The sequence below is a fragment of the Xiphias gladius genome, chromosome 11 (assembly GCF_016859285.1).
Source record: "Xiphias gladius isolate SHS-SW01 ecotype Sanya breed wild chromosome 11, ASM1685928v1, whole genome shotgun sequence".
In the NCBI taxonomy this organism is placed as follows: Eukaryota; Metazoa; Chordata; class Actinopteri; order Istiophoriformes; family Xiphiidae; genus Xiphias; species Xiphias gladius.
This window is the reverse complement of record NC_053410.1, coordinates 1,295,194-1,311,957: the sequence shown is the minus strand read 5'-3', so window position 1 is coordinate 1,311,957 and position 16,764 is coordinate 1,295,194. Positions and strand designations below refer to the sequence as shown.

Below are 16,764 nucleotides of genomic sequence, written 5' to 3'. Positions count from 1 at the left end.
TCTACCGTAGGTCTTTTATCCAGAATGGACTCTTTTCCCCTGTGAACTCCTCTTTTTGATCTTGACGTCCTGACTTTAATGACGCAATTAGGAACCTAATACATGTTATTTCTACACACGACCGTCTCACTGGTCCCTCAGACTTTTCATCTCCGTCTTCATTCATGTTCCAGTAATGTGGTTAAATTTCCGTTCAGATACTGAGGAGCTGCTGTGTGGGATCCAAACTTACATATCGTCGGTCAGCTTCCTTTACTTTACAAAAAAACAAAAAAACATCTTAAACAAACATTGGTAATTTTCTAATGTCATTGTTGACTGGTGGACATGTGGAAGGAGAAATGAGGATTTGATATATATACATTTTTTTTTGTTATTTTGTAGTAGTCTCTCTATCCCTTCATTTTTATTAATTCTTCTTGATTTATTTTGAAATTTCTGAACTTTTCCACCTGCTCTTTGTAAATATTTTTGTATATTTGTACAGCTCTTTTCTTTTCATTTACATTTTTATTATTTATCATTTAAATTTCTTTCTTTCCATCGCTTGACTTTTTCAGTATTTGCATTTTCCCTTACTTTTGTATGTTTTCGACACCGAGGCCAATTCCTTGGCAATAAACCGGATTCTGATTCGAAGTCTGATTTTTATTTCATGTGAATCTGTTTATCTTGCCTTGAGCTTTTAGGATAAGTCTTTGTAGAAAACGTCAACTGCCTCCCTCTCCTCTACGAGCTGTTGTTTACGTTAAATGCACGTACTGTATATCTGAATATATGTAGGTAAAAGTGTGTTTGTATATATGTTAGTGTCTTAAATTACATTTTTTTTAATCAAGAATTGTAAACGTTTTTGACGTGCAAACACATGAACTAAATCCCGTCGGCTTAACTTGAAGATCCCTGCAGGAAAGAAGTAAAGTATCGTGAACAGACAAATGTTTTCAAGTGTTTGAAGTGCATTTTATTCAACTTGCAACACAAATATTCCTCAAACAATCAAAACCTGTTAATCAAATGTAGTCAAGCAGCTGGACCTCCGACAACTAGGAGAGTCTTAGTGTGACTTCGGCTTCTTTCCATCCTGCCTTCATTTCTTCAGTCATAATGTGGCATCAGTAATGTTTCACTTGCAGCTCGTTGTCACCGAAACCAGTTCAAACACTCTTAATAATGTTAAACAGAGGGGTTAGCGCGTCTCTCCTCTCGTGACGCGGCGACACAAATGCAAACTAGTAATGACGGCACCAAACCGTTGTGCATGCACACATTCACTCCCTGAAAAAAAAAAACACACACACACACACACACACACAAACTGTATAAAATATTCCAAGTATAAACTGTACACCAGCGCACGGACTCATCAGACCTGGCCGAGTGTGTGTGCCAGTCAGACGGAAACAGATCGCAGAGTGGCGTAAGGCACAGTGCACCGCAGGGAGACTTTCAGTGTCCCCACAGAAACTTGTGTCAAAGTCTTTTAAGTTTCTCTGAAAAGTGAAATCTGCTCTAAATCATCTATTCGGTGTATCTGAGGCTTTGTTCACACTGCAGGCCTTCAAAAACCAGGATGGGTGTGAACTGGCTAAAACAGCGCGATCTGTTTTGTTTCCGTCCATGATTTACTCTTGCGCACCTTTAACGGAGCGTAAATCAACGCACCTGGAGCAAAGCAACAAGGATCTGACACGGATCAGGCTTTATACTGCAGCTGGTTCGCCTGCAGTTCCTCTAGTGGCCACCAGACGCTGCCTGTATTGAAGTGAATGGGAAACCCCTCAGTTTCTCACCTGGTGACTGGTGGTTAATGCTCGAGATGTCCTCATGCTACCAGCCAGCCAGAGTTCAGTTTACAATGACAGGTTTTTCTACTACTGGGGACAGAGGCGCCTGACTTTCGGAGGGTTGTTTTTCTCCCCACCTGTTTGGCCATGATGGCAATTTGATGTCTTCTTCATAAACCACTGTAGCTACCTCTTCAAAATCCCTGAGGCTCTCTACTGTGTCACTCGTCCAGATTACGTCACTGCGTGACGAATGCAAAGTGCACAAACTATGTCGGATTTCCTCCAACATTTACATTTACTCATTTGGCAGACGCTTTTATACAAAGCCACTTACAAGTGAGTGTAAATACTTTTAATTTCTATAGCAGAATAAATGCCCGCCAGAAAATAAAACCAAGACTTGTGATTTATATACTGAAAATCTTCAGGATTATGGCTTCAAAGAGGTTTGTGAAAAGTGCATCAGCCTATGAACACATTTTTATGGGGTAAAAGTTGTATCTTATGGAGCCCCCAAAGTCCCAAAATATATTGTTTTTAAAGATCTTGTGTGCACAAGTTAAAAGAAAACAAATCATCTTTTGGGAAATTGGTGGCTTCACAGTTTCCGCAATAATAATCATTTAAAAAAAAAAAAAAGAAAACCCAGTCTGAAGGCCTGCAGTGTGAACAGAGACATTAAGTGGTATTGAAGTAATAAACATTCTACAGTTCAGAACATTTACAGTGTAATTAGAAAAAATAAAAAGAAAAAAAATCCATCATCAAAATCAACTGTTGTGATGCCAAACATTCACCAACCAAACACGGATTAAACAACCAATAATCTGAGGAGCACTGAACGCAGCAGTGACGATATATTAGCTTTGAAATAAATATCACACAGTCAGAATAGTCAATAAATATGAAATTCAAGGTTATTTGTTGCATTGTAAAGCCTACTGCACGTGAAGTCAAAGAGGGATTAGTAGCTACGCCCCCGCATCACATCTTCAGACACCGTCAGCACTCTGCCGCAGCCTCGCCTGAGCAGGTTCACCTGGAAAAACCACTGCAAATACACTGAAACACTGCGTGGGAGCGGGAAAGGAGTCCGGACCGCTGGCGTGAATACGTCCGCCTGTGTAGAGGACAGACGCGGCTGTTCAGAGGGAATGGCGACGACTAGTGGGTTCGCACATGGAGGCCAAGTAAAGCTCAAAGTCGACTTTCTCATCTTCGACCCGGCGACGGCCTGTGTGACGTTACATTTTGTCTCTAATTTTGTCTCCGTATGCGGTAATAAAGCCATAGGGAGACATTTCGGGAGACGTGCTTATGTGCTTTTCTTGCTGAGAGTTGTTGTGATGTTCAGGCTGATCCCACTCTCATGTCTGCGCAGTAAATATGAAGCTGCAGCCAGCAGCCGGTTAGATTAGCTTAGCTTAGCATAGAGACTGGGAACGGGGGGAAACAGCTAGCCTGGCTCTGCCCGAAGGGAACGACGTCCACCTGCCAGCGGCTCTAACGCCCACTGGCTAACACGGCATATCTGGTCTATTTCATCTGTACAAAAACGTGGGTGTAAAAGGGACAATTTGCAGGTTGTGTGCAGGACTGTTTTCCGGCCTTCTCATCTGACTCTCCACAAGAACGCGAGCAAGCGTGTTTCCCTAAATGTCAGACTAGTGCTTTAAGAACTAAAATTTAGGAAAGTGTACTTTTGCCAGCCGCAGACGCGCTGGTGCAGTATAGACAGAACGCTCTCTGTCCACGTCCAAGACTGTCAGAGCCTTAAACCCCCGGAGCGCTCAGTAAGAGTTCAGCCATGCTAAACCCTGACAAGTCAACTTTGACTGGGACCTCCGAGGGGACGGAGGGACCCGGAGGGACCCGGAGAGAGCCAAATAGAGGGAACTACCATATTAACTGTGAAAAAATAAATAAACCATTGTGAATGAACAGATGACCGCGGCGTCACTGTGCGCCTGGACTTGTTTTTCACACAGGTAAACCAGCTGGACAGAGGCCGGCGAAGAGTGTTTCCTAAAACATCCGCGTTACATTCACTGCCACTCTCGCCTCTAGCAACGCGTCAGTCTCAGTCAGATAAGGCTTCTCCATGCGCTGCTCTGCCGTTCAGTTCACTGTCACACAGCGGCAGCCGGACCACTTCGCTCCAGACCACCAACACATCTGCCCGAGTCTGAGTACAGACCGGGTCCGAGCCCGGTTTCGAGACTTAAGTCGGGACTGACAGCAGAGGCAGCCGTGTTCTCTTTAAAAGCAAAAAACAGGAAATAAACGACTTTAATGCTTCATTGTTCCAGTTCTAGTCTCTGTTCAGTCTGTGGTTTTACTTTGTAGCGCTGAACCAAACATGAATGATTTTCATTTGTTTTGAAGTGATAAAAAAGAGAGTGAATATTGGTACAGTACCAAGACAACAGCTGTGTAGTTTAAACATGTGGAGCCTCGAATGTGCCGCTGGAATAATTATAGAATTTCTCTGTGTTTAATTCTCAATTAATAATCTATTTGTAAATGTATGAATTTAAAAAAAAAATAGAATCATGATTCTGTTTCCTTATTTTGTCTCAAACTAATAAAATAGTAATTGAATTTCAAAAAAATAATTGCAAAAAGAATTTTACAAAACCTTTTAAACGAAACATTTTAAAATTACTTATTGCTTTATTAAAGACAGAATAAGTAATGAAAAGTGTTAAAATGGACATTTTCATGTACATTTATTCAGTTGTTTCGAGTCTAAAACAATGTACAAATGAGGTACTATCAAGCCGCAAATTATTATTATTATTATTATTTACATTTTTATTTACATTTTTATTGCATTACTCATTTAGTTACATGTATTACTACATTTATTTATTCTTTTATTCTATTTATAAGTGTATTATTTGACTACAATGAAACACCGAAAAAGTCCACAATCATTTCATTTGGCACACTCCAGACTCCACTGAAATCCTCCACGTCTGAACTGAGCAGCAAAGCGGTCACACGAGGAGTTTCTGGTAGAAAACGTTATAAAAATGAAACTACAGTACGTCATAAAGGGAGCTGGATGGACAGGAGAGAACAAGTTCCTGTTTTTGAAGCAGAATCATCAGGCAGCGTTGTTTTAAACATTAATATTAATGCACCAAAAAAAAGTCTCAAACCAAAGTGTATTTTGAATAAAGAGCGTTTACACACATCTGTAACAGTTGTCGGCTTGTGTTCGTCGTTGCGGCCGCCGGTGTCGCCCCCGGTGAGCGGCGAGGCAGCAGATCCACGGGCAGCTGGCGGGTCTACACGTTGATGGCGTGGGCGTGCTTCTTGCACAGAGGTTTGTCCTTCTTTGAGTAGAAGGGCTGGCCCTCCAGGTTCACGTGGCAAACCTGCGGTTACAACACATGTGGCAGTGGTTACGGTGACAACAGAGAACTGAAGTCTGTACTCTGAGATCACCGGGGCACATCCGTCCAGATCTAAGAGTGGGGTCACCAAAATAAAACCAAACAGCTTTCTTCCTTCCAGTGATATCTGTCCAGACAAATAGTTTTGGTTTTATTTGTTCGGGTTTTGAGTTATCTGTCTCTGAGATTTATGCCTCCGCCCATAAACAGTGAAGGTGAATCAGATTTATCTTGTGCTGCTGCTCACAGCTGGAAGGTGACATTTAAAAATCCCAGCAGCAGTAAAAAAAAAAAGAAAAAAAATAGCTGATGGTTTTCATCTTTTTTTTGACTTGTCCTTTAATCTTTCCAAATCCATCTCATGGAATTGGCTGCAGCCAAAATCCTCCAACAGAGAGCGACTGGACTGCAGTCGTCAGTGAAATAAACTGTGTGGAAAAACTGATTCTCCCTCACACTGCGACAGGATTTATACGTCCAATTAAAAGGAGGAAGGCTGAATATATGTTACAGGAGCCAGTGAAAGACCCCCTTCCTGTACGACTATGACGTCGTCCATGTCAACCCCTTCTTTTGGCCCAAAAATCAATTTCAAAAAGAGGCAGCAGCAACAACAATCGCACCTGCATTTATCAGACCACAATTTTAAACTGAATTTGCCTGAAAAAAGGGAAGTAAATCTGCACCGTGTTTTCGTGTCGAGTTGCGAATAATTTGTGCTGCTGATCAACCTGAAACCATCTTGGCCGTTCTGACCTTTGAGGGAACGGAAAACCGAGAGGAGGAATCCCAAAACCCTGGACAAATAAAAGCAAAGCAGTCTGCCCGGGTGGAAATGGTTGACCGTTTCTGGCTCTTACCGCACAGACGAAGCAGGTGTCATGCCAGGTGTGACCCAGAGCCTCGATGAACTTATCACCAGCTTCCACAGGGAAGTCGCAGCCATGACACTTAGTGCTGAAGAGGGCGATATAGTCTGAGGGAGACAAACAGAGACAGAGACAGCCTGAAATACACGTTTCAGTTCATTCTCACTGCTTGGGGAGATGAACCTCTGGCCTCTGTGGTGTAAAGACCAGGAACTGAAACCGCTAAAAGTCCGATTCTGGACTGAAGTGAAAGATAAAAGGAAAAATCTGTCACTTTTACTCACAAAATCAAGAGTAAAAACTATTCATCAGATTTGGTTTGATTTAAAAAGTCTGTTAAAAGTCAGAGAGCTGCAGAGTCTGCCCAGGTTGTAACGATAATAATAATAATAATGAAGCTGTATCATTAAGAACAGAGTAGTTTTAGTCAAACATTTGATTCGATGTTACAACACTTTCCTCTGTTTTTTGGTCATTTATCAGAATAAACGTGACCCTGACGCGATCCGGTCTCGGATCCTCTTCACGTCTGCTCTCGGCAGCGTGGAACTAGATTCTCCTCCAGGTCTGGTTTCTCTGAGGAACCTCGTCCACCGGCAGCAGAACGTCTCTCGGCAGAGTTTAGTTTCCGCCTCAGACAATTTCCCGTTAATTCCTCTCTGTTTCCATATTTACACATTGAAAATATATTGGATTATTGATCATTTCTAATGTTCCGTTCCGTCTCTGATGAATCATGTGATCTGGTGAGAGGCGGCTGTAAGTCAGAGGAGGTCACTGATAAATGTCAGTCATTGCTCAAACTTCAGTTGCTTCCTTACAAACTTCCGCCGTGTCACTCATACAAGATTTATCAATACGGGTCCGGGACAAAATGGGCGTCGTCGTACCTTTCTCACAGTACGGCTCTCCGTCCTCCATGTGGAAGAGGCTGTTCCCGAAGGCTTGGCCGCAGGCGGCACACACGAAGCAGGTGGTGTGCCACGTCTGCCGCAGAGCGTGCATCACTTCCTGCAAGACACGACAGGCAGGAGCCCACATGAGGATTAAAACCGCTGAATCACTCCTCCGGAGACATCTCTTTCTAACGAGCTCTCAGTGTGAATGATGACAGACAACGGCCACGGTCCTCGTTTTGTGTACAAACTCTTTCTAATGTTCATCTGGAAACAGGCCTCAGTGAATCAGACCAAGCCGATGTCCTCTAGTTCCATCTTTTTGTTACTGGCCCTCCACTGCACCATTTTATTTAGTAAGCCAGCAACTTTATTTCAAGAGCAGATGTCAAAGTACTAAATAAAATAAGATACTAAAAACCAAACAAAAGCCTGTCTGAACAGGTGAGTCTCGAGCTGCCTTTTAAAGGCGTCCACAGATCTTAAGTCCAATGGAAGAGAGCTCCTCGGGCCTGGAGCCAGGAACAAACCAGCAAACCAGATCAGAGGAGCTCAGAGTCCTGGTGAAGCTCTTGAATGCAGGCAGCTGTCTGACCATGCAAGACCCTAAACCTGATCACAACACCTCCAAATCAAAATCGGTGTCACATGAGACCTTTTTGAGGACTTGGTCAAAAGCTTGGCAGCAGCCCTTTGGACCGGTTGTAAGCGCCAGAGGGAAGTCTCACTGAAGTCTGTGAAAAGGGAATCGCAGTAGTGAAGACGGGATGAAATACATGTGTGGATAATCATCTCCATCTCAGCCGGGGAGACAACAGGACAAGTTTTAAACTATGGAGGGTTGATTTAACAGAGGAGCAAAGAGAACCAAGACCTTCTCCCAGCTATGGGCGAAGAGACATCTGGGGCAGAAATGAGAACTTCTGCTTTGTCGGTATTCAGTTAGTCAATTGATCCATTATCAGAAAATTAATCAGCAGGTGCCAAACTTTTGCTGTTCCCAGCTTCTCAGATGCGAGGATCTGATGCTTTTCTTTGTCACATGTGACAGTAAACTGAACATCTTTGGCTTCTGAACCGTCGGACAAACAAAAAACAAGACACCTGAAGACGTCACCTTGGTCGGTGGGAAATGTTAACAGGCGTTTTTCCACTATTTACTGACATTTTAGAGACAAAACGATTCGTCAGAAAATACCCTGCAGATTATTTAGCCCTAGAAAATGTAAGAGGTAAAAAGCCCATAAAAATGACCAAATGTAAGATGAATCAGTTCTTTTTTAGTTTCAGTTACAGACAGAAATTATGTTTTTTAGAAAAGCTCAGCAGTTACGGCTCAGACCTGCCAGACACAACAGGATGAGCCTTTAAACTTCACTCAGGCTGAAAATGCACCACTGTAACAGACAGCTGGACAGGTGGACAGGTGGACAGGTGGACGGGTGGACAGGTGGACAGGTGGAGCGGCTCACCCCCATGATCTTGGTGTTGCAGCGGGCACAGGTCGGGGCGAAGAACTCCTCGTAGCAGTTCTCACAGTAAACGTTGTTCTGCTCCTCCACGAAGCTGACGTCAGCCAGAGACATGTGGCAGTAGTGACAGTTGAACTCCTCGGGGTGCCAGGACCGGCCGAGGGCCACCAGGAAGGGGCCCCTGGAAACAACAACAACAACAACAACAACATGTTCCTCTATTCATTCTGCTTCAGGCGCCAGGTTTTCATCAGCATCATTTGGTCTGATTTTATGATGCCTGCAACTTTCTTGTCTTGTTTTCCGCACTTTTTTAATTTTGCAGCATTAGATGTCCAAAGTAAATGAAAATGTTACTATATTGTTATGAAGATATACATACAACAGAACTTCTATGCAGTAGCTTTGCGTAGTTTATATGACATATATTTGGATATTTCCTACAAACTCACTTTGACTGTAAAATCCATCCAAAGACATGTTCAAAAGCCATTTTTTAATCAAGAAAATAATGATGAAATCGGACAAAAAAGAGTAAAGAAAAATAATAATAATATCTAAAATCATAATTAATTGATTTGAAATTGTGATTATTCTGTATATGTTGAAGTTTATACAATATGTATGTTGTATCGTATAGTTTTATGTCATTTTGCCTTTGAATAGCCTTAATATAAAGTATGAGGGTAAAATGAAGAAACTTTTATGGTTGTTAGACATCAGCGTCTCATTCATGATGAAAAAACGATCCCTTAAAATTCCTTTTATTAAGCCGTAATGTAAAAAGACGACAAACTCCTCAGTCTAAATCAAGGTGCTTGGTGACCAAAGATCCTATAATTTCACCATTAATTTGAAAAACTGAACCCCTTAATAACACCTTGATTTAAAAACCCCAAATTAATAATTAATAATGAAGTAGATTTTATATTTTTACGTTCATCCTAATTTACACATCATTACATTTGAAATTTTGAGAAATCCTTCAATTATCATCTTACGGTGCTACTGAGGTTGTGATTTTTGGTTTAAGTAAAGGGTAAATAATTACCCATTAATCAATTATATCACATATACTGTTCATACTCAACACTACATATCTCTCTGTGTGTGTAAGAAATCACTACCAGAGCCCAGCAGAAACACTGCAGCTGCAGGTGGTGAACTAAAATAGACAGCTGCTCTAAAAGAAGAGTCAGGTGTAAATTACCTGATGACGCTGTTGCAGGCTCCACACAGAGGCGTACGGCTGCTGGCGGCGAACCTCTCCGCCCTTTGGGCCACGCCCCTAGCCACTGGCGGGAAGGGGGCGTGGCTGGGGGTGATGGGGGCGGGGCTGGGAGCTACAGGTGCGGCATGGGAGTGGTTGGGGATGTACGCTGGTGGAGGAGGGGCAGCCTGGGGCAGTGGCTGAATCTTCATGGAGGTGGTGGTGGTGGTCTTACTGGGGTCGAACTTATCTGCGAAGTTGGTGTCGGTCACCCAGGGGGGTCTGTTGGAAGAGGCAGCAGCTGCCGGAGGGGGGGCCGAGACGGCGGCTTGAGGGCGTGGGTGAGGAGGGCCTGGAGCCGGAGCTGGAGCCGGCGCCGGCGCCGGACCTGGAGCCGGACCTGGAGGTGAGGAAGACATTAGAAAAGCTTCCAGTGGATGAAGAGGCAAAATCACTTCTCTGACAAGAACAGATCTGTGTCTTATGAATCCGCTTCCAGGTGTTCTCACCAGGGTGGGAGGGGTAGATGCAGGCGGTGCTGACCACCTTGGGAGGGGCGGAGCCAAGAGGGATCTGAATGGAGCTCTGCTGAGTGGGTGGGGCGTGTTGCGTGGGGGGCTGATGGTAGTGCTGCGGGATTGGCTGGTAGTGCTGCGGGGGCGGGGCCTGTGCAGCCTGATGCATGGCAGGAGGCTGAACGTACGGGCTGGAGGGGGATGAAAAACAAGGTTGACCCATCATTGCTTCCAAGCTGCAAGCTGCAAGTTTGTGTGTGTGTAGTGTGTATTAGAAGGTCAGTCAGATCAGATCCATCATACAGATCAGACCTCCTCAGCGTAGATCGTCAATGTGGCGCTTCTCTCTTTTTTGGTTTGACTTTAGTGGGGGGGGGGGCTGCAGCCTCCTGATGCAGGAGGGGGGCTGAACGGGGGGGCTGGAGGGGGATGAAAAAGTTTGACCCACATCATTGCTTCTGCTGCAAGCAAGCAGTCTGTGTAGTGTGTAGTAGTTTAGAGAAGGTCAGATCAAGATCAGATAATACAGAGATCAGACCTCCCTCAGCGAGATCATCTTGGCGGAAATCTTCTTGGATCGCTTAAAACCTTTTCATGCAACTTGGTTCCTGCAACTGAGTTTCACCCCCTGGATTACTGAGTGGGACGACTGGGCGACCACAAAGAGACACAAAACAACCACAAAGAGACACAAAGCAACAACGAGACAAAAAAAACCACAGAGACGCAAAGAGACTCAAAAACACGAGAAAGAGATCAAAACCACAAAGCAAAAAATAATTTGTATGATCCAGATTAAAGGTAGATTAGGATTAGGTAGAAAGGTAGATATAATAAACCTGTACCTTTCTACGTTAACTTTGGGATATACAGTGTATATACATATATTTTTAATTATCTGTTGGCATTTGCATCAAGAGGGACAGAGGGTCAGAGTCAGTGTAGCAGTCTGAAATATTCCCCCTCTCGGTCGCTCGCACTGGTCAAACTTCGGAAACATGGGATCCTTCACTTCAATGACCTTTATCCTGTAATAATAACTGTTGCTTTTAATCAACAGGGGTTTGATTTTGTGAACCTTACGTTTTCATGTTCCAGCAACATTTTAACTCATTAAGGGGACCAAGTTGCATCAGTAGTTTCAACACTGAACGCCAGTCTAAATACTTACCCGGCTCTCTTCCATGTGTCAGGCACAGAATTGTTGACTTGAAGGTCAAAGAAACGACTAGTTCACATATAACAGTTGTTTCTGTAGTATTTCTACATGATACAGGGCCTTATGTTACTATTGTATATACACAAAATACATTCAAAGGATACACAAATGTTAGTGAAAGTTTTAGCAGACCAGTGCAACAAAAGAGGATTTGAGACCAGCCTGACGCCAGAAAAACGCTGTTAGCTCAGACAGTCTCAGTTACAACAACTAGTGTACATGTAAAAGCTGGACTTTCATCCTTTGGAGCCAGTTAGGAGAGATTCAGCCCATTATTCCGATGATGAAATGATGAAGTTGTTATGTCTTGAGCTGAGCAATGAACCAACACTGCCAGGGTTAAGGGTTCAATTCCCATCAGGGTCACCCATTCTAAAAATAAAGGCCTCGGTATGCTTCAAACAAAGTGCTTGCTGGATCGTCTAACGGCGTCTGAATTGCCCTTTTCAACGCTGGGATCAGATGTGACAACAATCTGACAATCACGCCCACTTTACACGTTCATTAGTCCCTTTTCATTCTTCACACAAGTGTTTCCCTCACTTTTCTTCGAGAGGGGACTGTCTGAAATAGGCCTTTTCCACTACAGAAACCTGTCGACCCATAAACTGAACCTTTTAGAAATCGTAGGTCAAAGGACGTCTGTTTTGCCCTGCTTAGCCACTGGATTTTGAAAACACGTCATTGAAAAAGTGACAGCGGGACAGATGTTGTCATTTGTCCAATTTGTGCTGCCCATCGTCCTCCATTACAAAAAAGTCCTTGCTTATGTACACACATAAGGGAAATGGTGGTTGCTGCTGTGTTGTTGTGATTGTTCTAGTTAAATGCAACAACATATGTGCTTGACCAATCACGAGGAACAGCCTGCAAACACCCACCACATCCCACTGCGAGGACCTGGAACTGGATTTAGTACTACCTCTTGAAGGGGGGCGGAAACGTAGCTCCCGGAACTTGTCTCTAAAGTGGGCGGAGGACAGTGGAAACAAAAGCAGAACCCAGGACAACGGGTCCAAATATGTTCCTGTAGCTGAAAACGCCTATTAGTGTTCTCCATTGTCCCCAATTGTAAGGTCAAGGTTTTAGGTTCTGCTTCGTTTTCCACTGTGCTTTACAAACCAGAACGTTTTGTTCCCTTGAAAAAGGCGACACCAGGACAAATGTTGACTTTTTTATGCACTGTTTGGTTTGTGAGTGTGCAGAGTGACTTTTAACCATATGTACTGTAATAGTGCAGTTTGATTTTTGAAAATACCCATGTTCCCTGAAAGTTTCTGGGAAGTGTGATCAAGCTTTTAACTTACTCCCCACCACCTCCCATAGCGTGCAAACAATCTACAGTTTACAGGACAAATGCAGAACATCTGTCTTCACCTTAATCTACGGGTTGTTAAATTCCAGTAACGGAAAAGGCCTAAGAGACAGAAAGACTCAGAATTGTTGGACAGGGATCAGGGAGGCAGTGGGATGCATCCAGGAGGAGACTATGATGACAGGATTTTCACCTCCCTCTCGAGTGCGGACATTCAGAACAGACAAAAACACTTTCACTTTGACGAGACCGAACGACACGCCATGCATATTGGTTAATTTGAAGCACACTGAGGCCTTAAATCCACTCATGGTACTGCGAGGAGTTTTAGAAAAAGAAGCCTCCGATTTAATGGCAGATGGTGTGTTACGTAGCGCAGAGAAGGAGGCAGCTTGTGGAGGACTAAACGCTGGCAGCACGTGGACTTAAGCGCTGGATCCCTGCAGGTGTCTGTACCTGAAGGCTGCAGCTTTGTGCTGGAGGCTGTAACCAGCGGCAGACTGTCGCTTCTGGCTGCAGGTGTAGAGACAACAACAGCACTGGTCACCATGACGATCCGCAACCTGTACCTGTACCTGAGCTGTAGGCTGCCTGGAGCAACACCGACTGCTGGTGATGCTTCAGTTCACTTCATGTGCCCCGTTTGCTTTTTATTGTACTGAGTTTGTTGCATTTCATTACAGGTTAAAACAGACGTGGGATCTACAGTATCTGTCCATAATCAGCTCCATCTCCAGTATGTTTTAATCAAACAACCTCCAAAGAGAGTTGGGAGAGACCAAAAAACAGATCTAAAAGGAGAATGAATATTGGACTTAGGAAGTCACAAATACTGTGACAGTATGGTCACCGTATTTGTGACAGGTGCAGGTCAAGTTTGCTAACATGTTACTTTCAAAGCTGATAAAACTGAATGTCACAGGTTTTCCGATTGTTCTGTAAAAAAGCACAGGAATTCCCCTAACATATGAGGAGCAAACATGTCTCACTCATTACACCATCGGCACAATATGAGCCTTCAGACAGCCAACAAACAGGCACTTTAGCAGATGTTTGGAATTTCCCACCAGCACACAAACGCAACACGTCTGGCTACAAACTCAAAATCCTACCGGAGCAGAAATCCCAGATCCGGATCACAACCAAACGCACACAAACAAACTGGTATCGTAGCCGACATCAAACACACAACGGTCACTCGACCCTACGGAGAGCCAAGAGGGTCTATATTTCTCTGTATGTCACGACTATGTCACTTCAAATCCTTGTATCATCAGTAAACATGATGGTGTGATTTTCTTTACTACTGTGAGTGAGATTTATTTTCTTTTTGGCTGGACTGGAGCAGCGAGACCTGCCCTACGAACACGAATGTCCGTGACAGATTGACTGAGTGATGAAGTTACACCATTGGTCGGCTGGCCGAGTGCTGGAGTTTCCCCATGGGTCGTCGCTCTTTCAAAATAAATTGGCGTGAAAATTTTCTATTGCGTCATGGGGGGTCGTTCACAGGCAGTGTTGCAAACTTAGCGCCTTTGTTGCTAGATTTACTGACTTTTCAGACCCCTTCAGCGACTTTTTTTTTCAGCTACCTTCTACTGAAAGTAGTTGTTAACAGCTGTTCCACAATAGTTTTCAACTACGCCCTCGATTTCATACACCGACCATACGTGGTCCAGACATATGCTGGGTTTTGACCCGGTTTTGTTTATTTCAAGATATTTGTGATAATATTTAACCATTTTTGTTTTATTTCTCTATAACTTTCTCTATAACTTCTTTTTCCCTGTCTAGTTTTCTTTTGAATAGTGTTTATTTAATTTTACTGTACCCTATTTTATTCCTTTTTCTTTAAATTTAATGTTTATTGTAATTATCTGTAGAGATTTGCCTACGAATGCAGTTTCAACAGTCGAACAACAACCAGAAACATCGATATTGACACTTCTGCAAAACTTCAGATTAAAATGACACTTAATTGGCATTTAAGACTGAACTATCAATCTAAATTAAAATCCGCCTTATTTGCATCAAAACTTGTATTTGTGCTTAGAATATTTTTTTGTCAAACTACATTTTTCATGGTCACTAATGAACCTTTGAGCTCAACATAAAAAAGATGTTTTGTGCAAAATGTGACAAACAGATGTTTTGAAAGTGACATGCTGCATGTGACTTTACTTACATCAAGGCACTTCATGCAGCGAAACTTTCTTTTCAGTCATCATAAAACTAAAATACTGCCATGTATCTGCCAAATACAGTGATTAGCAAACGAAAAATGTCCAAACAACTGCCTGCCAAGCTTTAAGCAGAGCTGGGCAACACACTCACTGAACACAGCTCGGGTTTTATAGCTAAAAGTCAAAATCTCGGTTTTCTGTGACATTGATGAAGAAGTTATTGGGCCTCATGCTAGAACCACTCGTACTAACAGATTTATTTTTATGTGGCACGTACGGGTGATTAACGAGAATTTGTGGTACTCGTTAATTCTCTTGCATTTACAATTTCTTTTAGGGATGAACGACATTCACAGGCGATCCAGGCCTGTCATCTGAGTCATGTACAGATGGTCTGACCTCTGTAACGCTGTAATTTGAACTGGCAGCTAAATCGTCTCTTCCCTTTGTTTCGGGTCCTGTTAGGAACACTGACACTGGTACACATGTTCTGTTTAGTCGGTTTCCAACAGCAGGATTTGAAGTTTTTCTCTTTACTCATTGCTGAATAAATCTGACCCATGAATGGAGCAGATGGTGGAATCTACAATGCTGATAAAGTCTCACAAATGTACACTTGACACCCAGTGTCCAAATGAGCAATTTACAGCGAGTTTGTGCAGTGATGGGGGTTTGATAAATCTTAACTGAAACACTTGCACAGGAAATCCTCCCTGGAAAAAGGACAAGGGATTTAGCACAAGTAAATGAAAATGTTCTTGCACGAGTTTCTGTGATGTGTAACTGGTAACATTAGAAGCACTTTAAGATTAATTAGGGATCTTAATGCACGAATGATTCCATGTTTCCTCCAAACTGTCTCTCACTGAAACAGAACTTAAAGTGTCAACCTCGAAGATTTTCATTGAAATAAATGTCTGTTAAGTCCCTATGTATCGCAGAATGAGGTAACACTGTGTTGACTGAGCCAATGGCCACCGATGAAAGTACTGCAATATTTATATACTTGCACTTTTATGAACTTGTTGTCTCTGGAGACATTCCTGGGAAAAACGCTGTAAGAAGTTACTGCCGACGCAAACCGAACATTTCCTGCTTGCTGCAGCTTCACATTAAAAGCATTTAACCCGTGAGACACAAGTTGAGTTTTATTATGAAGTAGTCAAAGGGGAAATGCAGTGTGTTTGTCAGTGAGCTCAGCACTTACGGCTATCGTTCATTAAAAGTGCGCCGACAAAACAAGACAACGGTCATTCTGGTCGTTCTACGGGCAGCGGGTCAGTTTTAAATGTTGCAGGGAGCAACGGAAGAAGGAGGAGCGGCCACTGTGATCCGTTAGATGAAGAGCTGCGGGCGACAGGCTGCACACCTTCAACTTCTCAGCCAGGTAACCGGCTCCTGTCACTGTGCCCTGCTGTTCGCAGACTCTCAGAATGATGGGAGAAGGCCGATCATTGCCTGACTTCTTTATTACAACAACAATAGTTCGTTTTGCTGCCCCCAGAATTCTGTGACCTTCAGTATTAAACCACATTTGCCACCATTACCACCGGGACCGAAATCTTCCAGACTGACACTTTAACATCAAGGAACAATGCAGCTCATGTGATCAGAATAAAATCATGTTTAATTGGTTACCTGTGAGGGGCGGGGTCGGGAGAAGAGGGGGAGGGGTCCAGAGGCTGCACCGCAGCCTTAACAGGAGGAGCGGCAGAGGCGGCGTCGGCGCAAGCTGGAGCACGCTCAGTAGGGCTACAGCACAGGAGGGGGCATTAGGAGCAATAGAGCAAATCTGGGCTGGAGCCACACACATGTATACAGTACATACATTCATATGTATGCACTGTATACATGCTGTTTATACACAGGAAGATTAGTTAAGGCCAAAGATCAT

General features: G+C 43.4%; 1 protein-coding gene across 4 annotated transcripts in view; it reads right to left on the bottom strand.

Annotated features, from left to right (window-relative positions):
- Positions 1-941: 941 nt before the first annotated feature.
- Positions 942-16,764, bottom strand: part of ldb3a (LIM domain binding 3a) — a 76,148-nt gene continuing 60,325 nt past the window's right edge. The window contains exons 7-14 of one of the 4 annotated variants that reach the window (XM_040139723.1): positions 16,509-16,622; positions 13,144-13,200; positions 10,148-10,344; positions 9,639-10,038; positions 8,429-8,609; positions 6,951-7,071; positions 6,052-6,167; positions 942-5,173 (exon numbers count right to left, since the gene is read on the bottom strand). In XM_040139723.1, the coding sequence (XP_039995657.1) occupies positions 5,084-5,173; positions 6,052-6,167; positions 6,951-7,071; positions 8,429-8,609; positions 9,639-10,038; positions 10,148-10,344; positions 13,144-13,200; positions 16,509-16,622 (1,276 nt within the window). In that variant the 3' untranslated portion in view covers positions 942-5,083. The remainder of the gene's footprint in view (positions 5,174-6,051; positions 6,168-6,950; positions 7,072-8,428; positions 8,610-9,638; positions 10,039-10,147; positions 10,345-13,143; positions 13,201-16,508; positions 16,623-16,764) is intronic. The other 3 variants (XM_040139724.1, XM_040139725.1, XM_040139726.1) reach the window with 3 other exon arrangements.